Here is a 12,332-nt window from a genome sequence, read left to right on the forward strand (position 1 = left end):
TACTATTTCTGTGTGTGAAGTTTAAGATTGGAGTGATTTGTTGGAGGGTATGTCCCTGGTGATGGCTGAATAGAAGGTGCTCATGGGGTAAATGTTGAGTGGCACAACAAAGGGGCAATTTTTAGCTAATCTAAATGAAATAGTCATGATTTGAAATGGTAGATTTTTAATGACTTAAAATGTATATTCTTTGTCCCTTGTTTCAAAATATTCTTTAGTTTTTCCCCATTTTTTAAACTGATTAGTGATTGGTCCACAATTTAAGTGGAGGGTTCTAGGCTAGTAAAATAAACACAGATTCCAATATATGAGTCAGCATTCAATTCCTTGAATTTTGAGAGAGGAAGGTGAGAGGGAATGGATATTTGACAGAGTTCTCATAAATGGAGTGATATTGCTGAGAGATGATTTCTTTCTTCTTTTAAGATGACATTTACCTACTGGTTTATATTACCGGAACTAGTTTCTCTGGTGATTACGAGGCCCTGCAGGTTACAGTGAACAAAACGAGTTGCAAAGTAATTTTCTCAAACCAAACAAATGTGGTGTGTCAGACAAGCCTGCTGCCTGTTGGAATGCATTGGATCTCGATGTTGGTGAGACCCTCTGGTCTTGCCATCAATGCCAGTGGAGGAGGCCTCTTCCTAAATGTGGAACCCAGACTGGACACTGTGGAGCCTTCCCGAGCTGCAGACATTGGTAATCTGGGGGCACCTGCATTGCATCTGACACTCTGAGACCTTCGTTCTTGCCAACCTGCGGGAATCTAGTCCTGCCATGTAATAAATTCCATATCCACTGTGGTTCACAGCTTTTTGTTTTCTGCCATCATCATTTCTTCTAATGAGTAATGGACGTTTGAGCCCTTAAATGAAGTCACTTGCCACATAAAATACCATAGTTTGGTTGATGGTGTCAGGCATCACAGGGTCAATCATTAAGTCACTGGAACAATCTGATCGAGTGGAAATGACAGTAGGTAGGGATTTGGGACATGTGCCTGTGTTTTCAACCTGCCAAAATCAGAAGTGTGACCTTAGATATTGCATATAGTTTGTGGGACTTAGTTTCCTTATAATGATGAGGATGGGCCTGGTATCATTTACTGAGCACCTCTTCTAGGCAGCTGTACACCCTAAATGCTAATGGTTGCCTGAAAGATGGAATTATTATCCTCATTTTTCAGATGAGATAATAGTATGGCAGAACCAATACAATGTTGTAAAGTAAAATAAATAAATAAATAAATTAAAAAAAATAGTGGTTCTAAGAGAGAGAGACCTGCTCAGGGCTTCCTGATGAAAAGTGCAAGTGGCTAGGACTTCAGCCTATGAATTTTGAGGGGGACACCGTTCAGAACTCATCTTTCTGGTGTTGAATTTAGGGCTGGGGTACCCAGTATGTGGCTTGAACCCCTCAGTACCCCAGAAGGGTCCCCGAGCCTGTGACATTCCACTACTCTTCTGTGTCCCCTGTGAGGATCTTGACTTGATTGCTTCTCCTCCTTTCCCACCTGACTCAGTGTAGGTCTTTCTTACAGCCTTGGTTGTAGAAGAGCCTTTCTGTCAGCCTTCAGGTTGTTAGCAGTGAGCTCTGCTCCACATGTAGGTGTATCTTTGATGTTTGTGTATCCTTCTACCCTGCCATCCTGATCTCTCCAGATAGAGCTGTTTTATAAGATATTTTAAATGTCCAGCCAAAGATCCCTTTACTTTTATTTTTGGAATTTTGTTTTCTGGCTATTGTAATTTATTTTTCATTGAATTTTAAAATCAGCTTGTTTAAATTAAAAATCTTTTTTGTATTTTTATCATAATTGCACTGGTGCTTTAGTTTAACCCAGAAAGATATCCCACCTTATGATGTTCATTTTCTGTACATGTACTTTAGTTTTCTTATTTAAGTTTTAACCCATCTGTTAGATTCATCAGCAGCATTTCAAAGCTTTCTTCGTTTCTTCATATTCTTGAATTGTTCTTGTCAAGATTGTTTCCAGATATTGTATCTTTTATGTTGCTATTGTATGTTGGCTCTTCTTCAATGTTATTCTTTAACCTAGAAGTCTATTGTGGTTGTGCCCTGAATCTTCAGGGCATGTTTATATATTTAACTTCAGGGTAATATTCCATTCAGTCACGTGATACTGAAAGTTTCCTTTCTCACCCTGACACATGTGCCATCTCCCCACTCTCATGTGTTTCTATTTGGTGGCTTTACTGCCTCTCCTATATCCCTTTCTGGAGAGATGGCAGACCAGAGTCATTGCTCATCCACGAGAAATGGGCTTCCTGTCCATCAGATGGATCAAGGGCTGCCCTCCAGATGGGATATCAGTGTGACTGGTGACTCCTCTTATTGACACTGTGATTGCTATAGTTGCTCCTCAGTGGTCAACGCAGAAGTCCTGATGACACCAGGTACTGATTTCTATATCATCATGGAAACCAGAACCTTGTTGGTGTGATACCGTATCACAAAGCTGGAGAGGCTAAGGCTGTCATTTAAAGATGAGGGAATGGGAATTCGCTGGTGATCTGGTGGTTAGGACTCTGCACTTTTGGATTTAGTCCCTGGTTGGGGAACTTAAGACCTGCAAGCCATGCAGTGTGGCCAAAAATTAAAAAAAAAAAAAAAAAAAGAAAAAGAAGATGAAGGAGATGAGACCAGTGAACTCAGGGACAATAGTGCAAGTGACCTGCTATAAGTGGCAGAGCAGTCTGTGGCCCTGACTCTGGGACCCTGTTCTTTCTACCATTTTATACTTCCTCTCTTATGCTCTTTTCTTGGGGAAAGAGTTTAAGTTTTATAGAATTGACAGGGATGGTATTTAAAAACCTTGAGCAGAAAGAGTTTTTGGAAACCATTTAGTTTATTTCTCCGTTCCATGACTTTGTGGTATCCTTATGTTTTATTCTTGAATATCTCCTTTTCTCTGCCCTCTAGTCACTGTATCTCCCACCTTATTTAGTAGTTTATATCTTTAACTGCAGTCTCTCTCTGCATTTTGAACGTGCCTTGTGTTTTGACTATGCAGCTTCATATTTTTATTTCACCTATTTCTCTTATGGGTAATTAATTGTTGTCTACTAGCACAGCTGTGTGTCCCATCTGAAAGTGTTGCTTCTTTACAGGAGGGCTCTGGGCCACCATCCGAGGCTCTGGGTTAGAGAATGTTAACCTGGTGTTATTTGGATCTCAGTCTTGTGTCATTAATGTCACTACAAGCAACTCACGAAGAATCCAGTGCAAAGTTCCATCCAAAGTAAGTGGAATCTTTTGACATTTCCTTTCTGGGTAGATGATCATTATTAATGTGTAGTTAATTATGTGTAAGGTTCTCAGTGGATCATTTCTTAGAACTAAGTTAACTGACATGATCTTCTCATCATGAGAGCATGCTTACTTATATTGCTTACATGGATGCACTTCTGCTATGAAGTGGGAAGCTGACCCCACGAATGTGGCTTGTAATTAGCATCAGTTAATATCTTTCAAAAGAAAATGACCAGACTGTCCCAGTCCACACTCTTAATGAATATTAGTGCCACTGAGTAAATATGTTAATCTAGTGTACATTCTGATTGTTGGTTTGCAAGACATATATCTTATAATTTTGCTTCTTTCTCAAGCAAACAACTTAGTTTTCATCAGCAATGTTGTTTTCTGGCATGGATGGGATTGGTGAAACTTGGAATATTCTAGAATATCTGCATGTATGCAAGCTAAGTCATTTCAGTCATGTCTGACTCTTTGCAACTGTATGGATTGTAGCCCACCAGGCTACTCTGTCCATGGGATTCTCCTGGCAAAAATACTGGAGTGGGTTGCCATGCCCTTCCCCAGGGGAGCTATCTGACCCAGGGATCGAACTTGGGTCTCCTGCTTGGCAGGCAGCTTCTCTACCACTAGCGCTACCTGAGAAGCCCTTCTTTTCTCCAGGGGACCTTCCCAACCCTGGGAAAGGTCTCTTGCATTATAGTCTGATTTTTTACTGTCTGAGCCACTACTTAGCCCTGGAATATCTGGTTCCTATGAAATAAATAGCTTAGTTAATCCTAGTTACTCCCTTCTGCTCTCCTGTTCCCTTAGAAGCAAGTCCCTTAGCATTCTCATCCGTCTTCAGTTGGTTCTGTCTCATAGATGGCATAAGAGGTTTGGGTCCAGGCCCTTGCCTAGTGCTGTGGGAGAGAGTCATGCTCACAGCTGAGCTTGAACCTCCTATTCAGAGTTCACTTCAGTGCCATCAACATTCCTAGTACATCCGTGATCCCCAAAGAAGGCTGTCTGCCAAACAGTAAAGATCTCTGGAAGAAGAGAGAGTTCAGAATAATCTTTGATCTTTGGTCTCATATTTTTAATCTCATCTAGTTATTCAATTATTATGAAATATTAGCTTTTATATATAAACTGCATGCAGTTCTAACATATGTTTGTATTGTAATTCATTTCCTGTTATTGGACATTTAGATAATTTCCAAAGTTTCCTATATTTATTGTGTACTCACCTTGTGCCAATATAAAAGCACAGACATATAAAGCTTTTGACACAGGTATCCAGTTGTCTGAAACTCTTTTTAAATTAATACTCTGATCGTCACATGGGTGCCTGCTTTCTGATCCCTTGGCCAACGCATTTAGTATATATTGACCATTTTAATGGGTAAAATTTTTACTGATTGAATTTCTTTCACTAGAGAGAATAAATATTAGGAAAATCAACTTTTAAATTTGAACAAAGCAATGCATGCAAAGTTCAAAAGAAAGTGATAAACAATCTCTCTCTCTCCTACCACACTTCCCCATTCTTCAAGTCCCCCTTTCTGAAACAACTACTTTCAATTCCTTTGATTATAGTTACAGAACCATTTTTTGGTTAAATCAATAAACCATATTTACATTATTAAACTATTTAAATGATAATGGTAGAATCAGGCAATATGTTTTTTTATAGTTTGTTTTTTCTTAGAGTTTTTTTTTTGTTACATGTCTTCCTTGTAATAAAAACACTCTGTATTTAAAAAAAAACCTTTATATCAGTTGCTCTTTTTTCTTGATGCCTTCTCTTCTGCTTCAATTTAACTTGGTGATTTCCAGATTTATTTTACAGGTTTCATCCTAGTGTTTCCCTTGATTGCTCTCCTGAGTAGATTCACTGTTTCTTGGAATTTCTTTCTCCTTTTTTTGGTTACTGTTTATTTTTTGAGGTCATATCTGTAAGAAATAGTCTAAGACAGAAAATGTGGGAGGGGAGTTCTCTGAGTACTTAAATGTCTGAAAGCAACTCATACTTGGTGGATAGTTTAGCAAGATATAGATGTTTATTTGAAATTGCTCTTTTTCTTTCAGAACCAATTGCTGTGTTAATTGCAAATCACTCTTATTTACTCTTTAATCTGTTAGATACTGCACTTACTCTAAGTACTAGTCACTGTGTGTGTGAGAGAAAGAGAGAGAAAGAGACTTGAAAGTAGCAAGTATATTCTTTAAAAACAATTTTCTTGAAATATATCTTTTAAACTAATTCTATATGGACTTCACTCACATCAGTCTTATTTTACAGAGTTTTGATTTTAAAAATTAATTTTCAGAGGGAAGATGGACCTACTGTGAATGTGACTGTTATCTTGGGGGACCGTCCTGTGGTTCTTGCCATGGCATTTACATATGTCTCCTCTTTAAATCCAGTAATCATGTCTCTCAGCAGAAATGGAAGCAGCATAGCAGGTAAAATACCTCATCCTGGAGGATATTTTCATTTTAGACCACTGATCTTATAAGAAGGGCAAACAATGGCCTTATTAATTTTTAATTAAGGTAGTATTATATTTTGGATGGAAGTTATTTTTCTGAAAACCTGGAGACTGATTTTCTTATTTTTGTGTGCTCAGTTGCTAAGTTCTGTCTGACTCTTTGTAACCCCATGGACTGTAGCCCACCAGACTCCTCTGTTCATGGGATTTTTGAAGCAAGAATACTGGAATGGGTTGCCATTTTCTCCTCTTGGGGATCTTCCTGGCTCAGGGATTGAACCCACATCTCCTGCACTGGCAGGCAGATTCTTACCACTGAGCCACCTGGGAAGCTCTTTCTCATCTTAGCCGTCATTAAATAAATCTCCTTATATATATTTTTCTCTCTGTAAAATTGAGAACCATTTCTATCTTGAAAATGGGAATTCAATGGTAAAAATTCAGTAAATGTTTATTGCACCTATCATGTGCCAATAATAATAGCACAGACATATAATCAGAATTAATCTTTGTCATTAATTGATAGAATTATTAGCCTCAGTTTACAGATTAGGAAACTAAGGGACAGAGAGAATAAGTAACTTGTCTAAGATGTTACTTGTAGGAAGTACTAGAGCAGGGATCTGAACTCAAGCAGCCTGGTTGCAGATTCCAAGCACCCAGTCACTTATAGTTTACTGTGAAATAGCATTTGGGGCAGCAGTTCCTATTAAAGCAGTTATTTGATATGATTAGAGAATAGTATATTTTGATGAACTTGTTCCTTGAGAGACATGTATATAAAAAAATGACTTCTTTAACATTCCAACTGCATTAAATGACTTAATCTTTGATGATTTAGATGATACAACAGGATGGAATTATGATAATTTATTATCGTGTCTGTATAGATTTAGAAAAGTAGCAGGTAACACGGTGTTTTGGTTAATTGGATGCCAGATGACAGTGTTTATGGCAGACATATCTAAAGGTTTATTATACAAGACCATCAAATTTCCCAAAGAAACAGCCTGGACGCCATCCTTCTGGTACTATTTTCATTTTCCATTGCTCAAGAGTACATAAATAAAGGGAGGTGTCCTTTAGCTTCTCAATATTATGCAGCTCAGATAGTGCAGAAGAAGAATTTGCTGCCTGAGGCGGCCAAAGTGTGTAAAATTCCTTAGTGGTATAGATTCTTCCCAACGAAGTAGAAAAGGGAGGAGGGAGCCCTGTGTTCTATTCAGATTTCAGTGATTTTGGCTTTTAATAAAATTTCCCACCTATAATGAAAAGAATAAATACATTGCATCAGTGCCTCAAAGGCATCTCATATTAGCTTGACAATTGACCAAGAGCCCAAGGAGTTCATGTTATTGATATATACAACATGATGCATTATTTGCAGGATTTCCACTTGCATTGAGATCTTTCTACAGGCAGAATAAAGAAGAACATGTTATAAAACCCCAAGTGAGGGGTACCCTATTGGGAAAGTCTCTTTTGAAAGTTGGAGGGTATTAATATATATCTCCATCAAGGGGATGCTGATGCTGATGATGACAACAGAGTCAAGAATAAATAAGAGAAAGAGGAAGAGGAGCAGGGGAAGGAGGAGGAAGAGTTTGATGTGAGGGATCATTAGTGTGGTTTTTGTCATCAGCGCTAGATTTGAATGAATCTGAACTTAAACACTCCCTGGGCAAGTTACTTAAATATTTTTGCTTTTTTTTTTAATGAAAAATGTGCTGGCATGTTTATTTTTAATATTTATTAATTTGTTCTTAGTTGTGGCACTCAGGATCTTTGATCTTTGTTATGGCATGAGAACTCTTAGTTGCAGCATGCAGGATCTAGTTCCCTGACCAGGGATTAAACCTAGGCTGTCTGCATTGGGAGCATGGAGTCTTAGCCATTGGACCACTCCCATAACTTTCTTTATTTTTAGTGTCTCCAGTTAGGTGGGAATAATCCTTTCAAGGTGATTGGGAAAAATGGAGGTAAACTAGGTAACAGTACCTAGCCCACCCAGGAGCTAACATAGATTAAGCACTCAATAAATGCTTTGTCAAAGTGAACGCCATCATTCTGCCAGATACTGTATGTGGAATAAATGGGTCAAAGACGACCTCTGTACACTGGCCCCATGTGACTTCTTCCTTTAAGCAGGCTGGGATCCATCAGCTGAAAACTCCGCCAATGCCAAATTCAAATTCTTTCACACCCAGCTGTTTGAAAGAAAGAAAGAAAGAAGGAAAGAAGGAAAGAGAAGTCACTTAGTCGTGTCTGACTTTTTGTCATCCCATGGACTGTAGCCTACCAACAGGCTACTCTGTCCATGGAATTTTCCATGCAAGAGTATTGGAGTGGGTTGCCATTTCCATCTCCAGGGGATCTTCCTGACCCTGGGATCGAACCCAGGTCTCCCTCATTGCAGGCAGACACTTTACCATCTGAGCTACCAGGGAAGCCGCGCCCCCCCCACCCCACCCCAGACCCATAAGCATGGCAACCCACTCCAATACTCTTGCATGGAAAATTCCATGGACGGAGTAGCCTGGTAGGCTAGAGTCCATGGGATGACGAAAAGTCGGACACGACTGAGTGACTTCACTTTCTTTCTTTCTTTCAAACAGCTGGGTGTGAAAGAATTGGAAAGAATTTGACCTTTTAGAGCCTATCTGCTTTACACACCCTACAAAAATGTGCTTAACATCTGATAGCCATAGATCAGATCAACCTGGGGGACTCAGAGCCATTACCACCCTGCAAAGCTCTCTGACCCAGAAACTACCCACTGTGATGCTGAGTGACTCATTATGTGAGGGACATAGAAGCTGCCTCTCTGATCTCTTTCTCCCCTAGGAGTTCTTTGCCCGTCTCCTCTTCTGGGTGTCAGTCTCTGACTGATGCTTCTGGAAGGTCTCCAGCTGGCAGATTTCCCCACCTATGGAACCTGTCAAAGCACCATCTGTATAAATCTTGTTCTGTGCTATGGCCACCTTGTGATCATGACTTCTCAGTCAACCCTGAAATTTTTATACTCACTAAACTGAGGCTTCAGACCTGAGAGTAGAAACGAGGTTGGGAAGATAGGAAGAAGTAAAGAGGATGTGGAACAGGGAAGAAAATGAAGTTAGCTTTCTTCATCTTCAGCCACAGAACCATCTTTAACTTGGCCTCTTTCTATACGATCCTTACCTGTATCCACATGTACCTGGTCTTCCAGGAAGTCACCCCATTCTCTTTCCTTCTCTCCAAGTCACTGAGTGATTAAATGAGAAATTGCTACAAAAGGAAAAGCTTTGGGTAAATCTGAAGTTTTTAGAATCAAAGTGTAAATCCTTGACTCTCTATCAGTCCCTATGGGGATTTATCTTTCAAATTGAATTTCAGGCACCATCTTGCCCACACGGCCTTTCTTGATATTCAGACGGTGGCTCTGATTTGAACAATGCCATGCCTAATTTCTGCCTCTGTATGGCTTGTCTTGTTCTGAAGGTGTCTTTTTTGACACCTATTTTTATTAACTTTGGAGGTTCTTTGAGGGCAGGGGCCATATTTAACTTATTTTGTGCCTCTGTGGCATATTCTTATTTATACTCATGAAATATTTGAGATAAAATGAAGTGTATTCATTTTATTCATGTACAATGAATGCTCATGGTATACCTGGCATTTTAGTAGAGTTGCTAATAAACTAAAAAGGCACTGAGATATTTACAAGACTGGGCTCAGGCCCTCACATTTCCATTAATCATCTCTGAGACCTAGACTTCTGAGCCTTGGTTTCCTCAAAAGCAAAATGCTGGTTTTGCTAACTGTCCAAATAGTGTTATCAGGACAGTGTGAGGGTCAAATGGGATAGTATAGGTGAAAGGACTCTATAATTGTGAATTGTTGTTGTTCAGTCACTCCGTTGTATCTGACTTTTTGCAACCCCATGGACTGCAGCATGCCAGGCTTCCCTGTGAATGACTGAATGCATATATAGCATTGCTATGGAGCTCAGTGCATACTGGAGACAGAGTTTTAGATTTTCATCTTCAGAGAAGTAGAGGCTAAAAAAGAGGTCATGAGGTGTTACTTTCTCATTATGAAGACCATCATAACTACTCGATTTGCCTTTACACTGAGATGAACTAGTGCTTCTTGAATATAATCATTCTGACAATTTTGCTTTCTGTGCCCTTGAGGTTATAGGCTGTATCTCCATTAAAAGGGTTGTAAGTTTCACGAAAAAAAATTAGGTTGACATTAAAACTCTTGATTAGAGTATTATGCACAGTACTGACCACGTGTTTAATCCAGAAAGATAGTTTTAGAATTGTATACGTGATTGAAGCATTAATCCACTTCACAGGGGCTAATGGATTTTCTTCAACATAGGAGGTGAGATCCTTTCCATTGGAATGGCGCTGCCAGTGAACCACACAGATCTGGATGCTGAAGTCCGCATCGGGGACACCAGGGCTTGGGTCCAAAGGCAGACACCTCAGGGCCTGGAAGTGGTGCTCCCCCCGCTGCCTGCCGGGCTCCATGGAATCTCAGTCTCCATCAATGGAGTCCACATTCATGCACAAGGGTGAGGTGGACTCCTGCCATTCATTATAGCTCTCCTGATGATTTAATGATTCAGTTGAAGAATTCTAGCTTTGAGTTAAGTCATTATTTTTTTCTTCTTTTAACTTCTCTTAAGTTAAGAGATAAACTCGTGAGAATCCTAAAATTTGAACAAATCTTAGAGATCCTACAGGACAGTTCACTCTCAAGTCTAATTTTTGGCTTACTAGTTGGGGAAAGAACTTTCTGGAGCTGAGATGTCATGTCTCTTGGTTTGGCTGGGGTGGGTTGGGCACCTCTATGTCAGGAGGAAGAATCTGTGCTTAATAAGAGACTGATTTCACTAAGACCTTTAATTAGACTGGGCTTTGAGTAAATGCCATCAATTACTGTACAAGCTGCTCTCAGTCCTCTTCACCCTGAAGTCTCTCTGCTCAGCATTTCTCTGGAAGTTCCCTCGCTTCATTCCAGAAAGTAGCTAAATTCAGGGAGACTGATGTCCCCACCTGGTGTTGGTGCAGGAAAACATCACCGCAGATTCTCTTCTACACCATTTCCCTCTTTCTCTGGTGGGCAGTGCTGATCTCATGTGCTTTGCATCACAGCCCTTTTTCTCTTTTCTTCTCCTCCAGTATACACATCTCTGCTGTTTTGTGCCTTCTTTTCTCTTCTCCTGACTTTCAGTTATTTCATAACCATCTCCCCATTTTCTGTAGGGTGGATCTTCACATCCAGTACATCACAGAAGTCTTTAGCATCCAGCCTTGCTGTGGGTCCGTTGTGGGTAAGTGGCTCTGACCTGACTGGTTTCATTTATTCTGTAAGTCTATGCCCTGGATATTCAGATTTTGTTCCTGGATTAATTAACTAGTGAGACCAGAGATGGGGCTGAAGGGAGAGGCACTTTTCCTTGCCCTGGGAACTGAGTGGTGTACTTTGGAGAGTGTGAAACTCAGGATTCTTTAGCCCAGTGAGTTCAGGAAATTAAAGAATTTTTATGAAAAAGAGATGTGCCCAGTTTCCTTTTCTTTTTTTTTTTTTAATGGAAGGAGGCTGAAATATCTAAAAAGTGGCACATCTTGAGTACATATCACTAAATCACTTTGCTGTACACCAGAAATGAGCATGATATTGTAGATCAACTATAGTTCAATTGAAAAAAAAAACCCAGAAAACAAGGGAAGAGCTTCCTGAGTTAGTCATTTCGATACTGCTTATGCAAGGAGAGGAGACATGAGTCTCTGATGTCTTTACTTGCTCTGGGATGTGAATGAAGGACCAAACAGAGTCGGGGATGGATGGGAAGGAGGGGGTGAAAGGGAGGTCCATGAGAGAGGGAATGTATTTATACGAATAGCTGATTCACTTTGTTGTTCAGCAGAAACTAACACAACAATATAAAGCAACTATACTGCACTAATTAAAAGAAAAAGAAACACAAATGCCAATATGGGAGATGTCAGGACCGGACAAATAGAGAAGTATAGAAAATTATTCATCTTCAGAAAAAAAAATGAAAGCTATATATTTGCATATGATAATCATTGTGACAGTGTATGAAATAGCACATAATTCATTAGAATTTTCTTTTTGAAGTATAGTTGATTTACAATGTTGTGTTAGTCTCAGGTATACAGTAAAGTGAATATATATACATATATCCACTCTTTTTTAGATTCTTTTTCCATGTAGGCCATTACAGAGTATTGAAGTGTTCCCTGTGTTCTATAGTAGGTACATTATCCTTTTTGAACATAGTATAATCCTTTTAAAATCTGCTTTACATTACCACTGATTTGGTGATGATAAGGGGTACGTGGCTCCCATCCCTGTCCTGTAGATAGGGTTTGATTGGCCCTAAACCAGAAAGTGAGACAATATGACTATGGCAGCAAAATCACAAGTATGTTTCAGTGGCTCTTGATATGTCACATACAAATACACATATGACTATGTAACATATGGATTACTGAAACATTATATAAACTAATATAGAAGATAAGTAGAAGAATTCAACAAATTTGATTTTTCATCAATGTG

At 39.4% G+C, this 12,332-nt stretch overlaps 1 protein-coding gene across 7 annotated transcripts in view; it reads left to right on the top strand.

Annotated features, from left to right (window-relative positions):
• The window catches only part of PKHD1 (PKHD1 ciliary IPT domain containing fibrocystin/polyductin), a 429,461-nt gene that overhangs the window by 51,520 nt on the left and 365,609 nt on the right, over nucleotides 1–12,332 (top strand). For all 7 annotated transcript variants that reach the window (XM_043450734.1, XM_043450737.1, XM_043450739.1 and 4 more), the window contains exons 27-31: nucleotides 427–699; nucleotides 3,132–3,262; nucleotides 5,589–5,724; nucleotides 10,119–10,314; nucleotides 11,009–11,076. In XM_043450734.1, the coding sequence (XP_043306669.1) occupies nucleotides 427–699; nucleotides 3,132–3,262; nucleotides 5,589–5,724; nucleotides 10,119–10,314; nucleotides 11,009–11,076 (804 nt within the window). The remainder of the gene's footprint in view (nucleotides 1–426; nucleotides 700–3,131; nucleotides 3,263–5,588; nucleotides 5,725–10,118; nucleotides 10,315–11,008; nucleotides 11,077–12,332) is intronic.

This window comes from Cervus canadensis, chromosome 28, assembly GCF_019320065.1.
Source record: "Cervus canadensis isolate Bull #8, Minnesota chromosome 28, ASM1932006v1, whole genome shotgun sequence".
Taxonomy (NCBI): Eukaryota; Metazoa; Chordata; class Mammalia; order Artiodactyla; family Cervidae; genus Cervus; species Cervus canadensis.